Consider the following 17,750-nt stretch of genomic DNA (forward strand, 5'->3'; position numbering starts at 1 on the left):
ACTAAAGGAATTTTTGTTTGATACGATATCTCTGGCCTCAAACGTTCCAGCCTTGGGACTCTCCTCCATCTCTGCCATCTCTGTATCTTGGTGGCCTTGACGACTTTCTTGCCCGTGTGCACTTGTGTTTGCAGCCACGTGGTGATTAGAAAGCTGAGATTACGAACGGGACCGGGACAAGATGTTGGTCACTAGAAAAATCTCAGCAATCAAAATTCATAAGGAATTATGTCTAATTTTATTCCATTTAAGAAGACATAAATGTTATATGCTGAAAGGTTTCTAAAAACACCTGAAGCTCTCGGGGGCTTATTTCAGGTGTCTCTCTGTAAGAGGCTGATTCATCAGTGGGAGGTTCCCATCAGGTAGCTCCTCCAGCCCTCCTCTCTACCCCACTGGTTCCTGGTCCCTAAAAAGGTACAGTCTGAGCAGAAGCAGATGTAGATTAAAGTTGTTGTAATATGATGGCATTAACAGGACTCTAACAGTGTGAATACACAGTCATCCCAAAGATGAGGTGCAGTGAGGGTGACACGAAAACTTTCAGCACAAGGAGTGAACTAAAGGAATTTTTGTTTGATACGATATCTCTGGCCTCAAACGTTCCAGCCTTGGGACTCTCCTCCATCTCTGCCGTCTCTGTATCTTGGTGGCCTTGACGACTTTCTTGCCCGTGTGCACTTGTGTTTGCAGCCACGTGGTGATTAGAAAGCTGAGATTACGAACGGGACCGGGACAAGATGTTGGTCACTAGAAAAATCTCAGCAATCAAAATTCATAAGGAATTATGTCTAATTTTATTCCATTTAAGAAGACATAAATGTTATATGCTGAAAGGTTTCAAAAAACACCTGAAGCTCTCGGGGGCTTATTTCAGGTGTCTCTCTGTAAGAGGCTGATTCATCAGTGGGAGGTTCCCATCAGGTAGCTCCTCCAGCCCTCCTCTCTACCTGGGTGTGGACAGCAGGAAGGATCCAAATAAAGAGAGACGGACGGCTCACAGAGACACCATCACCAGACAGCCTCCTTAGCAGCAGCCTCCACCCTCCTCATCCTCCAACAGAGCTCCAGAAGGTAAGACGAGCTGCACGAGTAGAACAATAAAGAGTCACTGACGGGCATCTCTGTGGCTTTAACAGGATAAATAACAGACAGACGAAGGAGTGGGCAAAACTCGCACACTGACTTTTAGAACTTTTAAATGCCGAGTCCTCCTTTTAAAGGATAAATTCAGGGTTTTCTTTGTTTTTTTTGCTCATGATACGCATTCCTCCAGTCTTTTATTCATATTGTTATGTTTCTCTTCTTTGAAGTTTGGTGTTTAATGAGAAAATAAACTTAGATTCAGAGAGGAAATGTGCCAAGTGTTGGTGCAAGGAGACAAATTTCACTGACAGCTGAAGGAGCATGGAGATGTTTAACTCGCACAGTGATGATTGTTCAGTTAGTCTGTTTCTGTGACATCTTCAGAGTCATAATTTCAAACATTCTGCATGCTGGGATTTTCCTAACCTTACAGATGATGTACAGTAATAACTCCAAGTGTTACCATTTGATGTTTGTGCTACTTTCTGTCCAATCACAGACGTCCAACTGTGTTTTTTTTTCTTTCAGGTCTTTGTCAGGCGATTGGTTCCCTCCAACATGCTGTGCCCACTGCTCTTCCTGTCTGCATTCATTGTACTGGCAGGTAAGCATGCACCGCAGCTACTTTAAAAGTATCCTTACTAGACTTGAGTATTTGGTGATTAGTATTCAGGAACTGATAATCAGAGACTGAGGAACAAAGACCAAATGACCTGAAGTGAGGAGGGACAGTGAAGGCCATTTGAAGTGCTGATAATCTGACAAACATGGACAGATTTTCCTGGGATCCTTGCTTTCATATCTTTATTTTAGAATAAACAATCATACAAACAAACAAGCATTTTTAAAGAGTTCAAGGGATGTAGATCTCTGTCATCTGCCCATCCATCAATCTGATGGTTCATTAATTACATTCAACACGACTCCCTGAACTCTTTCAAACCCCCTGTCTTGTCTTTTAGTTTCTATGTTTTTCTCGTGGAAGGTTTGGCGCGTTTGACAATGCTATGGTCTTTTTTGCATTGAAAACACTGAGCTTTACTAACATTTTGCTCACATTTAACATGTTTGTGTCCTTAAAGGTCCAAACACAGTAAATATAGTTTTGGGTCTATGTGGAAGAAATTATTTCCTGTTTTCTGTTCACATTCAATTTAACTCACTCATCTTAAACTTTTCACGTAATAACTGAACATTTCAAGTCCTGTTTTATGTTAATATTGAGTTATTTTCGTGGCATTTTGAACTAATAAGACTCAGACAAATTATAACCCCTAGTCCTGATCCTAAACTTGAGTTACTAAATTGAAATTTAAAGACAATAAACCAAAAGTGTAACTTGCAGTTAACTGACAGCATTTTTTTCAGTGGCAGAAACAAGCTTCCATATTTACTGGATGCAGGAAGATAAAACTGTACCATGGGGAAAATATGGATCGCTACACACAAAAATAGCAGTGTGTGTGTGAAGAGAAAGGCACTGTAGAGAAATATATAGTACTAAAAGTTTATACTTCAAGCACTTCAGTTAGTAAAACTGAAAAATGTTTAACAAGGTCACCAATACAAATATCTGCTCTCTTTTAGAATAATATATTAATGCTTATAAAACAGAAAAGATGTGTTAAGATATCTGCAGCCAGCCAGGAGAAAATCAGCAAATAAAGTTGAGAATCTTTTTTTTTTTCTTAACTGATACTCAGAGAAATACAAAAACATTAGATGTCATTGAAAAAGTTTAGACCCTCCTTACCCGCCATCAGACGCGTTACTGTAATCTGATTACTTTTTTCAAGTAACGAGTAAAGTAAGGGATTACTATTGCAAAAACGGTAATTAGATTACCGTTACTTTCCCATATAGGAACGCTGCGTTACTGCCTTACTAAAACCGTGATTTTTTTGCGAGAATGTGTCATGACAGTGACGTAAGCGAGCGCGACGTTGGTGACAACAGCTGTGTGCAGATCAACAATGGATCATATATCGATTGTGGGAGAGAGTATGAGCGTGCAGCGTTTAAAGCGTGGAAGTACTGACCTTACTTTGAGTTTGATTCCATAAAAAGTGACAAAAACATTAGCGTCCATCGTGCGTGGGAAGAAAACTTCTTTTTACAGCAAAAAAAACCCCCTAAACTTCCAAGCAAGCACCGAGTGCGCTACCACGTAATGGGAAACTCACAGAGAAACTCGCAGATTCTTCAACTGACCGCTGCGGCTCACCTGCACCAGGGTAAACCTCCGCCTACCCTCAGTCCTGCTTCACAGGTGAAAATAGAGCAACAGGACCGCTAGTCTTTGACTTTATTTATTTTCTGCTGTGTTTTACTTGCATCTATTTGAAAGACTGAGTGTAAACACAAAAAAATATTTTATTTTATGTGCTGGAATGTGCAGAAAATAGGTTTAAATGTTAAACTAATTTCTTCAAGTCAGAGAATGGTGCATATAATTTAAGTTTTGCTTGATGCATAAAGTTAAAAGATTAAAACTGATAAAACAAGTTTAAAAAAAGAGACTTTTCCATTTGATTACATTTTGTATGATGGATTATGCAGAAAAAGTAGAATTGGGCTGAAAGATCTATCGCTTTATCACCAATTCAGGTTGTAAATCGTGTTTTAAAAAGTAACTAAGTAACTAAGTAATTAATTACTTTTGAAAATAAGTAATCAGTAAAGTAACGGCATTATTTTTTGGGGAGGTAATCAGTAATTAGTTACTGATTACTTTTTTCAAGTAACTTGACCAACACTGCTCGCCATACAGAGGTCCGAGGGATCTCCCAGAAATGGCCAAGCTCATTTACACACACACACACCACACCACACACACACAACACACACCACCACACACCACCACACACACACACACACAATCTCTTACCCAGTGCAGGTTAGGTTTGCAGTATTAGTTACCATCATGATATGCCCCAGTCACACTTTCACAGGACAGGAAACCCAGCGTAAATAAGATTGAATCCACACTTTTAAGCTTAAATTTCAAAACTTACATTTAACTACTGATTTTATCTACTGTTCTGTTTTTATCTGTTTTGATTTTATATACTGGTTTGTTTGTTTGTTTGTTTGTTTGTTTGTTTGTTTGTTTGTTTGTTTGTTTGTTTGTTTGTTTGTTTGTTTTATTAGTTTCAGGTTGGCCATTCTTGTATTTTGCTCGTTTGTGTTGTTGTGTTTGCACATCTCTGTTGCTTGTGGGGCTCGCACACAAGAATTTCACTCGCATGTGCTGTGCCAGTGTGCCTGCACATGTGATGTGACAATAAAAAGTGATTTGATTTGATTTGATTTGTTAATTAGTTAGTTAGTTTATTTGCTTGTTTTAATCAATTTTAAATCATGCTTTTTATTTTTTTTTTGTTTCTAATGTCTCTGTAAAGCACTTTGAATCACCTTGTTGTTGAATTGTGCTATACAAATAAACTTGCCTTGCCTTGCCTTGCCTTGAATCCTGCTTCGTAGTGGACCTCCAGTCTTTGCATTTGGAGTTTTTTCCCTGTCCATATCTGTCTGTTACTGGTTTTTCAGCTTCACCCTGATTATCTGTGAGTCCCTGTCATGTATTTCATACATTTTGTTTTACTTTGTTTTAGCCTCACTGGCACTCTGAATGTTATCAACTCAACATATTCAGATCAAAACAGCTCTCATTCTCTTTTCCAAACACTGCATAGCTGATCTATACGATGCAATATCTGAAGTTACAACATAGTAACCTTTCTGTACTTTAGTGTTTAGGCCTGTCGTGAGAGTACATGTTAATGTACTACCGTAACATAGATAAGACTTCATAAGTCCCCATATATCCATCAACCCTATTTCTTTAGCAAAATAATTTGAATAGTTGTTTTACACCAGCTATGAGACTGATCATGACCTATCCGGCTGTCCATCGCTGCATCGAGTATGCTCTGCTATTACAAATGAGAGTGTAAAGTGAGTAAGTAATAAAAAAGTTAAGTCTACTATACCCATCCATATAAGTTCCCCAAGTTTAACTTGTAATCTACCCTCCTTTTCCAAGATTTTGGCAACTTGTACGAATACTTTGTTTCTACAAATGCGTGAATGTGAACCTTTGTTTGTCCTAACAGCTAACAAGCTGCAGCTCACACCTCTCACGTGTGTCTGTGTCTTCAGGTGCTCAGCAACAGTCAGTCACTCAGCCTTCAGTGGTGGACATCAGCTCATGTCCCATCACATATTATGGACAGAAGTACGAGAAGCTCTATGTGAGTAGTATGAAGCCTGATGTTTTAGCAGAGCTTTATGTGTTGTTGCTGTTTAATCTCCACCTGTAGCAGAGATGATGTTTGCAGACTGAGTGAAGAGTTCAGAGATCAGCGTCTTATTAATGTCCTCTGCAGTGATGCTGAGTATGTAACCATCACCTGATGCAGCTTCCTGAAGAAGAGCGAGAGCTCTGACTGAAACCTGAGCACCAACAGTTCAGCTGTACATGACAAAAAAACCCACAAAATATTTTGCTATTTGATTTGTTGTGTCTCTGATTTTTACAGGTGACCTTCACAAGACGAGACATTGTGATGTGTTTTGACAAGTTTTACGACCCTAGGAATGAAGGCGACTGCATCGTGGGGAACTCACCTGACAAAAGGAGAGCAGCTTTTAATATAGTTCAAGCAGAGTCTGTTCTTGAACGTTGGGTTAAAAATAAAACACAAACAATTCAGAACAGTTTGAGATGCAGTGTGCAAATAACCATGCAGATCAGCAGTTCAAAGGTGAGTCCTGCTCTGCATCACAAAGCCTGAAGGGTGTGCCTAAAATGAATAGTTTCAATCAACACTGAAAACAAACATAAAATGAAAAATGTTTTTTTTATTTTTTAAAGGGACATTGTAGACTAATTAACATGAGTATGTCAGATGCAGCCGTACAGGCTAGTTTTCACCTGAAGGGTGAAGGAAAACCAAAGATGCAAAGGCATCTAAGCGTAGACAGGAGACAGGACCAACGCATGTGAATGGTAAAAGTAATGCATAATCATAACCAAACAAACTAAACATCAAAAGCAACTATTAAAGATTGAAAACAGAAGCACTTTAAGACAATACAGACCATGAAAACAGAGACTTGCATGGATACCACTTCAGTATATGACAACATGTTGGATTATGATCGTGTTTGTTTAAAAATCACTTTTTCTGCTATTTTTGTTGCTAGCAGAAGGATTGGTCTGATGATTGGTTATATAATCACCTGATTTAAAAACATGTGTGATGACTGTAGTTTTTATAGCATATGGAAACACTCCATTATGAAATTCAAAATGTTTTAGCAATGCAGCTCAACAGGCCCAATGTTAATGTTGTGAACCTGAGCTTTTCTAAACACTTTCAGATGAAACTTCTTCACAGTGACTGAATCTTTCCTGTTAACCTGTTTACAGATTAGCTTACACCTATTCAACTTTGGGACAGAAGCAGCTATGTTTTTGGAAGCAGCTGGCATTGGTTTAGTGGCGGTGAGTCTGTGTGTATATGAACAATAACACTTTGACGTAATATGTTAAATACTTTATATTTAATGCCAACATTTGTGTCTGTTTTCAGCTTGATGTCAGTTCTTTCTGTTCTGTGATTATAACATTAGCTGTGTTTGTTTCTGTTTAGTTCTATACTCAGGTCAGTGATGTCGTAATCAACAAAGTAGAGGTTAATAACATTGTTTACAAGTCTCAAAATCATACCATAGATATCAGTGGATGCAGACACTCAGGTTAGTGAATCTTAAACTCCTACCGTGACTTTGGGATTATGTAATTCTGAAAGATTTGATTGTTACTGTTTTATTTGCACTTACAGTTGGAAAACTGTTGAACTAAAGTGAAGCCTCTCTTCCCAGGTACTGTGTATAAACCTGGTACTGTGGTCAACTCTGACCCACAAATCTGCTCCAGTGTCACCTGTTCTGAGACTGCAACCCTCCAGACCTCTGGTTGTGGTCCATTGGAGCATTGTCAAGGCAACGGCATGTAAATATTTTCTCTTCATATTTTGTTACTAAAAGGTTCTACAGTGAAATAACTTAAGAAATAGAGGGTCCCCTGGGGTAACCTTCTTTGGCAGCAACTCATGGTGATGTTTGTGGTTGGTTGCCTTTGTTAGCTGTGTGTTGGACTCCACCTGCACTGTGACCGGCCCCACTGTCATCGACGTCCACGGCCATATGAACTCCATCCAGGATCGCTGTGCATACTCTCTGTTCTCGACTCCGTCACTCCCAGACTTCCTTGTTCTGGGGAACTTCAGGGACAGACGTCGTAAAGATGTGAGCTTTTTGGACAGTGTGACGCTGCGTGTGGACGGGCATGACATTCACCTGGAACAAGGTGGGAGAGTTCAGGTAAGCGACCTACAGCCACAGTTCATGTGTCAGAGTGGAGTCTGATCCAAAGTCCTCCCTCATCCTCTGCTGTGTCTCCTCGCATCGTTCTTCTCAGGGCTGTTAGAAGCAGTTCTTTCAGAGCTGCTGAACTCAGTGGTTGTTGCTGTGAAATCAGCCTGTTTGTGTGTTTGACATGTTTCACTCAGTGTTTCCTCCACTTTGTCTCTGCTGTGATGCAGCTGGACGACTCCACACTGACCCTCAGCAGCTCACCTCAGTTGGTTCATGGTGTGCAGCTCTCTAAGGACCAAACTGGAGTCACTGCCGAACTCACCAACCTCAACATCTCTGTCTTCTTTGATGGCAACACCGCACAGATCCTCTTAGAAGGTACAGAAAATAAAGTTTAACTCATGTAATGTAAACTGTAAACTGTGCTGTTATTTATTGAGCTGCTGTGTTCCTCCAGTTTGAATATTGATGCTGATCTGACTCATTCTGTCCTGATCCTGTGCAGGACCTGCTGGTTCATCTGTGGAGGGTCTGTGTGGAAACTCCAGCAGGTCTCTGAGTGACCTGAGGCTCTCTGAGTACAGCTCCACCAGGTAAGACCTCATCACAAGCTCAGAGTCCCTCTGACTGCTGCTGCTGATGTTGCAGATATTCTGTTTGTATGAATGAGCCTGAACTTTGTTGTTTGTCGCCCCCTAGCTGTAAGATGCAGTACAGTGAGACTGCTGACAGCACGATCGACTGCAACAGTGTGACTGAACGGTGAGCAGACTGATCCACAAGGCAGGATCTGTTTACCCTTTGACGTAATAAAAAACGTGTGTTGATCTGTCTTGTAAATTACATGGTACATCACATGTGACTGTAGCATAGATGGAAGATAAACACAACTGATTACAGATTATTATTTTATTGTCTTCAATTTTGTTTCTCTATCTGTGGTACAGCTGTAATCTCCTGAAGGAGGCGCCCTTCTCCTCCTGTAACACTGACATCGACCCAGAGCCCTACATAACCGCCTGCACCGACACTTTGTGTAAATATCCTGCAGTGGACGGACTCAACTGTCAGTTCCTGAAGGCCTACGCCAGAGCCTGCAGTCTACACAACCACGCTCTGGATGGCTGGACATCAAAGACCGGCTGCTGTAAGATGTTAATAAGACCTTAATAAGACGTCAGATTGTCACTGATTTCTAGAATCGATTCAATTCTGATTCGATTCGATTTGATTTGAATCGGGGAAATTTGGCCTCAGACAGTCAGAAATATTATAATTCAGATCATGCATCAGTACATTTCTATATTTTTATATCTATAAAAAGAAAGCTGACACTTGCGAGACTTTATCAAAGGTGTAAGCATCACAGCAGATACCTTTGTGTCAAAGTAACTGAGGATAAAACACAGAAAAACATGAAGGTGATTTTCCTGGCCTGAGATTTTATAAAAATATTCTGTAGTAGATCAAAAACGAAAGAAACCCATTAATCAGCATATGAACATTACCTGATGCTGCTGAAGTGAAGCAGAGCAAAGTTACAGAGGTTTTATTAGAGACACAGCTAAACGTTTTGCAATTTTGCACAATTTTAAAAAGTTTAAATTTGTTCAGTAGCCTATTGAACAGCAGAAATTAGCTTTTCTTTTCGGAAGTAAGTAAAAGGAAAAAAACAGCGGCCAACAGTGCTGTAAACAATGGTAGACTTGTGCGCAAGCGAATAATGAAGAAAACAGATTTTTAGACTGGAAACTTGTTAGCAGAGACGGGTCTTCCAGCAGAATCTGCATGAATATTGAAGATACTTATTATCTAGACGGAGGAATAATCACACGTGGGGCATCGGCTTTCATGGGAACATTCACACCAAAAGGTGACTTTGTTTATTGAACTCTCGCGTATACTCCGCAGCATAACAGGAAGCATCCTTTCAAAATAAAATCACAACAGATGACAATGAGGGCATACCTATTAACTAGCTCAACAAAACTGTTCTTGAAGTAGACTGAGAGAGAGAGAGAGAGAGAGAGAGCTGTGCATGAAGTGTGATTGTATCGTGGTGGAAGCAAAACAGCAAAAGTCAGAGGAAATTCACGTCGATGTTTATCAAATGTGAAGCGTAGTTTGCTGCTTCTTTTGCGGCTGGTTCAGTGAAAACCTGCAGCTTCGGAATCTAGCGCAAAAAATACGTACACACAAAGCGTGGACCCGCCGAAACATCAGAATCAGCGAGCTGTCGACTTTCAGCCCCAGTCCGTGCCGTCGGGTGAGAAAGGCAACATCTCACTGATTCTGATCCTGATCCGCGGGTCCGCGCTTTGTGTTTACGTCTTTGTGCAGAATCCATGTACCTGCTCTCATTTACTGTTTTAGCTGTTTGGTGGTTGTTGAAATTTTGTGAGGTTTAACCTGAGATTCTGGCTTTTCGGGCAAATTAAAATTTAGATTAAAAAATCGATTCAGGATTTTAATGAATCGATATCACGTTATCCAAGCTAGAATCGATTTTAATCGATAAATCACTAATCAAAACCCACCCCTATTAATAAGCTCTCCTTTGTTAAAGAACTGAACTGTGGATTTTTAGAGCTCCCATGTTTTCAGGATAATAGATCAGTGTGTTCCTCTGTAGCCTCTGAGGCCTTCTGTCAGGACAGGACCTGCAGCGATCACGAGTTCTGTGGTGAGAAGACGGTCAGTGGTGACACTCGCTGCTTCTGTCGGGCCATTTTTGCCTCCAAGTACCAAGCAAACAACTCTTTGGGTACGACAGCTGTGACATCACCATGACAACAGGGCTGAATAATGTAGGAAAGCTTCTAACTGTGATTTTTCTGACTGATATTGTGACGTTCAGGTGATGCAACGGTCTGCAAGGAGAACTCTGCTTCACTAACTCTGGTCGGTTGTCTCCTGGAGGACAAAGACATCAATTACTCTGCTTTACAGCTCAACGACCCGACCTGCAGGGGTCGGGTGGACAAGCTCACCCACATGGTGACCTTCAGCTTCAACAGCAGCAAGAGATGTGGGACGGTGGTCACGGTGGGTTTCATCTCCTGCTGTTTAAGCTTTGATCTCTGTGAATTCTAAAATTTTTGGTCATCTGAAGTTTATACCAGTCAGTCAACATCTTAAACAGTATCAGATGTTAAAGATGAAACAATGAAGAACTTGCTTAGTATCTGATTATGTGACCCTGCAGACCAACAACAGCTACATCATCTATAAGAACACCATCAGGAGCCAGAATTACTCTTCTGACGTCATCACTCGCAAAGACCAAGTCCAGATCGACTTCTCCTGTGTTTACAGTCAGCCAAGCATCCACACTGCAACCTTCAGAATCAGAGACTGGTTTGTAGTGGCTGCTAGGTATTGTTTGAATATTTGTTAAAATGTGGGCATTGCTAACAGTGCAAGTATTTTAAGATGTTGGGATTAGGGCTGCTCGATTATGGCAAAAATGATAATCATGATTATTTTCACTGAAATTGAGATCTCGATTATTTGACGATATTTATTTAACCCTTACGACCTACTATAGAACCAAGTCCGCCAGAGCTTATATTATTTTTTTACATGTTGTAGTGCCATTTGTGGGAGCATTTCAAGTTGCTATACAACTATTATAGCCCATATTTTAATAATATGTATGCATTAAGTCCATAGTAACTACATTAATTGCAAAAAAGTGCAATAAACTACAAAAAAATTGAAAATAATTTTTGTTTTTTTTACATATATTTCTACTTGGAGAAATTTAAGAGGTTTATCCCTCAAAACTTTAAATACAAAAAGTTGCAAAAAATAGTTTACAACAACAGGAAATTTATTTTGAGTGTCTTCATAGTTTTATTTTGGAGATACACCAATTTTTATATACTGCAGGAAAAACGAAAAAACAATCCTATGATGCAAATTTGCAAAGAAAACAGCATGTGCATGAAAATAAACTATTTCCAGCAGTGCAATTCGAGTTCTAAGCATCCCAGAAACTATTCAGAAAAGTCAAACATGACTTATAAAAACACCAGTGTAGGCTTTTAAGGCCTACAAGTAAAAAAAACTACATTTCCGCGAAAATGACGTCATTTCCGGTTTCGGGCAGGAAATGGCGGACATGCGATAGTTCACGCTGACGTCTGTTTCACTGTGGGAAGTGTTACGAACAGCTGATCGGATCGGCAAAGCGTGTTTCTGGAATATTATGTTTTTGTTCCTGCAAGAGCTTTTTATGCAATTTTTGCAAAGCTTTATGTGGAAGGAAACCGTGACCGAGGACAAGCTGATGGCATAAGATGTAAGTACAACTCCTCCGGTTTCATATGCAAAACAAATTATTGCGCTAGCTTACACGGCTCAGGGTTCTTCAGGGATTTAAAAATAGTTACACAAAACGGAGCATGCTGCTCTGACCGGATTTAAAGGGTTAACAATGACTTTAAAAAATAATATAAAATAGTGTGCAACACCAATGAAGTTTGTTCTTTTTTTTTTTTTACCTCTCTTTTCAACCAACGGCAGTCACTCTCCTCTCCAAATAACTTCTGCTTAGCTTTCCGAGCTTCCCTCGTGTCCTCTTAATCAGCGGTCTCCACCCTTTTTTGCGCCACGGACCGGTTTATGCCCGACAATATTTTCACGGACCGGCCTTTAAGGGTAAATGAGGGAGGGGCTAATAATCGGCTCAGTCACTTTTAATGATCGTTGAAAGCCCAGATCGTAATCGTGATTAAAATTCGATTAATTGAGCAGCCCTAGTTGGGATTGTTGTTAACAACAGTGTAAATGTGTGCATTCTGCAGGTCCGTTGCACAGCGCATCACATCTGGAGCTTGGAATTACACTCTGACTATCAAGGCCTACGCTGATGCCGGCCGCACACAACTTGTGGAGTGGAACAGTGAATTGCAGTTGAACGAGAAAATCTGGATGGTGTTGAAGACCGATGGCTTGGATGGAAGCATGGTCAGTGTGGTGACCGACTCCTGCTGGGCAACTGACAAGGCATCACCCACCAGCAGTCCAAGACATGATCTGATCATTAACGGGTGAGAGAAACTCAGAGGTGGTGGTTGCTCGCTGCTGCTCAGAGATTAATTCAACTCCTTTTGATCACTATTATGGACTCCTGAACAAAGTTTATTTTCCTGCTTATGATCAGCTGTGCAAACCCTGCTGACCCGACGGTGCAGGTGGAGGAAAACGGACTGGCAACCTCCACTTACTTCTCCTTCAACATGTTCCGGTTCACTGGGGGCTCTAGTGACATCTTCCTTCACTGCCAACTCCACCTGTGTCCCAAACAGGGGAACAACTGCATCCCGGTACGCAAATGTTCATAGAAAGATATACCAAATCTGGCCATCTTTTCTGATTTCATGAGACATTGCTCTGCACATAGACATTTCTCTTCAGTGTGCAAATGTTCAAGCACTGAAGCGCATTATTTACTGTTCCTTATCCATAGTGTCTTTTGCTATTGATGTCCAAATAGCTTCTAGATGTCCACAGAGAATTGGTTTGCATAAAACGAGCTGTCTTTGAATACATTAAATCTCAAATCTGCTCAACAGAACTGAAGTCTGACCTTTCGCTTCGCCATTTCATCAGGTCCAGAACTTCACATTCTTTTTTCTTGGTCAAATAGTGTCTGCACAGCTTTGACTTATGATTGGGGTCAATGTCTTGTTGGTATATGAACCCACGACTAATCAGCTCCGGTCCAGAAGAGACTCCATAATGCACTAAAATGTTGTGGTAGACTTTCTTGTCCATGACACCATAGATTTTTTTTTCCTAATTTGCCCGAGCTGTTAGATATGGGTGCAGTGCATCAAGCATTAACCCTTTAAAGGCGGTCGGAGCAGCAACGCTCCGTTTTGCGTAACTATTTTTAAATCCCTGTAGAACCGGAACCATGTAAGCTAGCACAATAATTTTGTTTTGCATATGAAACCGGAGGGGTTGTACTTACATCTTATGCCATCAGCTTGTGCTAGGTCACGGTTTCCTTCCACATATAGCTTTGCAAAAATTGCATAAAAAGTGCTTGCAGGAACAAAAATGTAATATTCCAGAAACACACTTTGCCAATCCGATCAGCTGTTCGTAACACTTCCTACATTGAAATAGACGTCAGCGCGAACGATCGCATGTCCGCCATTACCTGCCCGAAACCGGAAGTGACGTCATTTTCGCGGAAAATGTAGTTTTTTTACTTGTAGGCCTTAAAAGCCTATACTGGTGTTTTTAAAAGTCATGTTTGACTTTATGCTTTTCTGAATAGTTTCTGTGATGCTTAGAACTCAAATTGCGCTGCTTTAAATAGTTTATTTTGATGCACATGCTGTTTTCTTTGCAAATTTGCATTATAGGATTGTTTTTCAATTTTTCTGCAGTATATAAAAATTGGTGTATCTCAGAAATAAAACTATGAAGACACTCAAATTAAATTTCCTGTGGTTGTAAACTATTTTTTGCAACTTTTTTGTATTTAAAGTTTTGAGGGATAAACCTCTTAAATTTCTCCAAGTAGAAATATATGTAAAAAAACAAAACAAAAACGATGTTCAATTTTTCTGTAGTTTATTGCACTTTTTTGCAATTTATGTGGTTAATATGGATTTAATGCATAAATATTATTAAAATTTGGGCTATAACAGTTGTATTGATGTATAGCAACTTGAAATGCTCCCAAAAATGGCACTACAGCATGTAAAAATATAAAGTAAGCTTTGGCGGCCTTGGTTCTATGGTAGGTCTTAAAGGGTTAAAAGGTTCTTCAGCTTTTGAAAATGCTGTTTCTGATGCTGTTCATTGTTATCACCGGAATTCATCATTTTTAAAAGATGAATCGACCCATATATAATAGATGCTGATCGACTTTCAGAGACTACTATCATCAGATTCAATAAAAATGTTATAATTGGAGGGTTTTGACACAAAAGATGAAATGTTTGCTGTCAGTGGCTTCAGTCCTAAATGAATGGATCACTCTTGGTTTTGTAAAGCCTGGACTTTGTCTTTAACTTCCAGACGTGTAACACACCTGCTCGGGTACGCAGATCTGCCAGTTTGACATATGAACCTGAAGCTCCAGCCTTCATCAGCGTGTCCTGGACTTATTAGGTAAGGTACAATCGGCTTTTGTGATTTACCATCATATATGTTATGTGGTGATTGCTGAAGAGAACAGTGAAGTTTAAGTAAGAAATTCAGAAAGAGGAAAAATGCCTGAGGAAACCTCACTGGTGGAGGTGGAAAGAGACATTACAGATATGTTAGCAATTTTTACTGGAGTTAAGTTTTCTGCCCACCTAAACTGATGGGTTTGTATTTCCAACTTTGCCTGATAAGCTGTTGAGTGAATAAAATGTCCTAGTTTATACAGTGGTTCAAAAAGGTGTTTCCCCCCTTCCTGATTTGCTATTTCCTTTGTAGATTTGTCACACTTAAATGTTTCAGATCATCAAAAGAATTTAAATTTAAAATTTTAAGAGGAAAAAACCTACATGGCCCTGTGTGAAAAAGTGATCGCTCCCTTAAACCTTATAACTGGTCGGGCCAAACTTAGCAACAACAGCTGAAACGAAGCGTTTACCATAAATGGCAGTCTGTCTTGTACAGTGCTGTGAATGAATTTCGGCCCGCTCATTTTTGCAGAATTGTTGTAATTTAGCCACATTGGAGGATTTTCAAGCCTAAACCACCTTTTTGAGGTCATGCTACAGCATCTCAATCAGATTCAGGTCAGGAATTTGACTTTGGCCACTCCAAAGTTTTCATTTTGTTTTTCTTAAGCCATTGAGGTGGACTTGCTGTTGTGCTTTGGATGATTGTCCTCCTGCAGAACCCAAGTGGGAATATACGGCCATCTGTTCGTGATCTCAGCTTGAGGTCAAGAATCGTTCTTTTGTGACCTCCTGGATGAGTTGCTGATGCACTCTTGCAGTAATTTTGGTAGGCTGGCCTGTGAAAGTTCATCACTGTTCGAGGTTTTGTCCATATGTGGATAATGGCTCTCACCGTGGTTCACTGAAGTCCCAAAACCTTACAAATGGCCTTCTAACCCTTTCCAGACTGAGAGATGTCACCTACTTTGTTTATCAGCTGTTTCTTTGGATCGTGGTATGTTGTTTTGCTTTTTGAGATCTCTTAGCTTGCTTCAGTTTGTTAGAAAATTTCTATTTAATTACAAATACTTTTTCATACAGGGCCATGTTATCTTTGTCTAATATTTAAATTTGTTTGATGATCTGAAACACTTAAGAGTGACAAATACACAAAAAATAGGAAATTAGGAAGGGGGCAAACACTTTTTCACACCACTGTACGTCACCTGACAGTCCAGCATCAGGGCAGAGGTCATCCTCAAACACAGATGATTCCAACAGAAGAACTGGGATATGATTTGTGAAAAGGAGCCAAGGTCTGTGACAGAAAGAACAGCAGTCACAGTTTACTCTGGTTGTCTTCTCAGGTGGTTTCCACGGTGACTTTGATGGACTGACTGACCAACCGAGTGCTGACCTAATGTGACAGTGTTCGCAGAGACAAGAGACATGCTGCTTTTATCCATCTCCTTTATACTTGTACTATTTCTGCTAAAGGATGGAAAAATAAAGCGTGTGGTAACCAGTCTGTGTTTTTCCAGAATTTCATTACTTCTACTTTTTGGCTCTGAAACTGTTCAGCTTGAACTCCAGTCTTTTCAGCTTTAATGAATATTTCCTGCAATACATTCAGAGGCTTTGAAAAGCTGACGGGCTTAGAAAAATGAAAAGATGTGCACTAATATTAGTGTTACAGACACCACCCATTCATTCCACATTTAAACATACAGTTGTGGTCAGATGTTTATACACACTCATCATGAATGTCATGGTAATTTGGTTTTTTTAAATAAGTTATTGGAACTGGCCTTTTTCGATGGTGGAATGATGGTATAGCATACATCTTTAATTACTTTAAAAAATAAGAGCTGGGTGCTCAAGTTTGAATTTATTTGGAATTTTCTCTAATTCACACAGGGTCGAAAACTATGCATAAAGACTTAAATATATACTTACATCCTCACTAGTATTTGGTTAAATGTCTCAGAAGGTTTGACCTCAACCAAACACTTTTGGTATCCATCAACAAGCTTCTGGCATAATTCAGGCTGGATAACTGACCATTCATCATGGCAGAATTGGTAGAGTTTATTTCAATTGGTTAGTTTCCTCGCAAAGACCTGGCTTAGCTAATGTGAGCTAATGTGCTTTGAATGTGCTTCCATTTGAATCGAGTTTTCGTTTGTGTTTGGGATCGTTGTCAAGTAAAAAAAAAAAAGGAGAGTCCTGTATTATTGCATCCACATTGTGTAATGTACCAGTAGCAATAGTGTAAAAACAGCCCCAGAGCATGACGCTACCACCATGCTTGACGGCCGCTGCAGTGCTACTCCTCCAAACACACCACCTGTCATTTTGGCCAAATAGTTCAACCTTTGTCTAATAATAATAATAATGGATTGTATTTATATAGCGCTTTTCGACACCCTCATAGCGCTTTACAATTCCACTATTCATTCATTCACACACTGGTGGAGGCAAGCTACAGTTGTAGCCACAGCTGCCCTGGGGCAGACTGACAGAAGTGAGACTGCCATATCACGCCATCAGCCCCTCTGGCCAACACCAGTAGGCAGTAGGTAAAGTGTCTTGTCCATCGAACCGGCAACCTTCCGGTTACATAGATGAGCTTCCCAACCCGCCGCCCCGGTCGTCTAGTCTCATCATAAAGATGTTCTGCAGAATGCATTTGGCTTGTCCATATGGGCAGCTACAAATTTCAGTGGAGTTTGAAGGTGTTATTTTTGGAGTAGGAGTTTGTTTCTTGGTCAGCACCCTCTCATTCCGTGGCAATTTAAAACTGACTTTGCTATCGACGTTGATGCTGGTGTTCCAGAAGTTTCCTGTTCATGGCAGGCTTGAGCCTGGGGGATCCCTGAACATCCTGACCAATTTCCTCTCATCTGATAGTGACAGTTTGGCTCTTCTTTCAGTCCTTAGCAATGAGACATCCAAATAACTTGTACTTAGATGAAACTGCTTGAACTGATAATCTTGGAATCTGCAGTTGCTTAGAAATGGCTCCAACAGACCTTCCCAACTCATGTTAATCTACAGTTCTCCTTCTTATATCTTCACTCAGGCTTTCCCATTACAAGCATTGGTCAATCCAGTAAGGGCTGTTTAACAAATTCTTTTTATCCGGGCAAAGAGAAACCCACA

The 17,750-nt window shown here is 40.1% G+C and overlaps 1 protein-coding gene across 1 annotated transcript; it reads left to right on the plus strand.

Moving 5' to 3' along the window:
- Nucleotides 1-898: 898 nt before the first annotated feature.
- Nucleotides 899-16,113, plus strand: LOC309703302 (alpha-tectorin-like). The gene is made up of 19 exons (XM_082528088.1): nucleotides 899-1,074; nucleotides 1,615-1,690; nucleotides 5,248-5,339; nucleotides 5,628-5,852; nucleotides 6,521-6,595; nucleotides 6,744-6,849; nucleotides 6,976-7,105; nucleotides 7,239-7,476; nucleotides 7,698-7,848; nucleotides 7,976-8,063; nucleotides 8,170-8,232; nucleotides 8,418-8,617; nucleotides 10,103-10,234; nucleotides 10,328-10,515; nucleotides 10,676-10,827; nucleotides 12,279-12,524; nucleotides 12,638-12,800; nucleotides 14,512-14,604; nucleotides 15,956-16,113. The coding sequence occupies exons 2-18, from the start codon at nucleotides 1,645-1,647 to the stop codon at nucleotides 14,602-14,604; spliced, it is 2,388 nt and encodes a 795-aa protein (XP_082384214.1). The 5' UTR covers nucleotides 899-1,074; nucleotides 1,615-1,644; the 3' UTR covers nucleotides 15,956-16,113.
- The last annotated feature ends 1,637 nt before the right edge of the window (nucleotides 16,114-17,750 follow it).

Source organism: Aulonocara stuartgranti (assembly GCF_965226115.1).
Source record: "Aulonocara stuartgranti genome assembly, chromosome: 3".
Classification (NCBI taxonomy): domain Eukaryota; kingdom Metazoa; phylum Chordata; class Actinopteri; order Cichliformes; family Cichlidae; genus Aulonocara; species Aulonocara stuartgranti.

Excerpts from the sequence above, each read along its gene's own strand:
- LOC309703302 (XM_082528088.1), top strand. The coding sequence starts at position 1,645 with ATGCTGTGCCCACTGCTCTTCCTGTCTGCATTCATTGTACTGGCAG. Across the intron at positions 8,064-8,169 it reads TCTGAGTACAGCTCCACCAG|CTGTAAGATGCAGTACAGTG; the intron begins GTAAGACCTCAT and ends GTCGCCCCCTAG. Across the intron at positions 10,828-12,278 it reads ACCTTCAGAATCAGAGACTG|GTCCGTTGCACAGCGCATCA; the intron begins GTTTGTAGTGGC and ends TGCATTCTGCAG.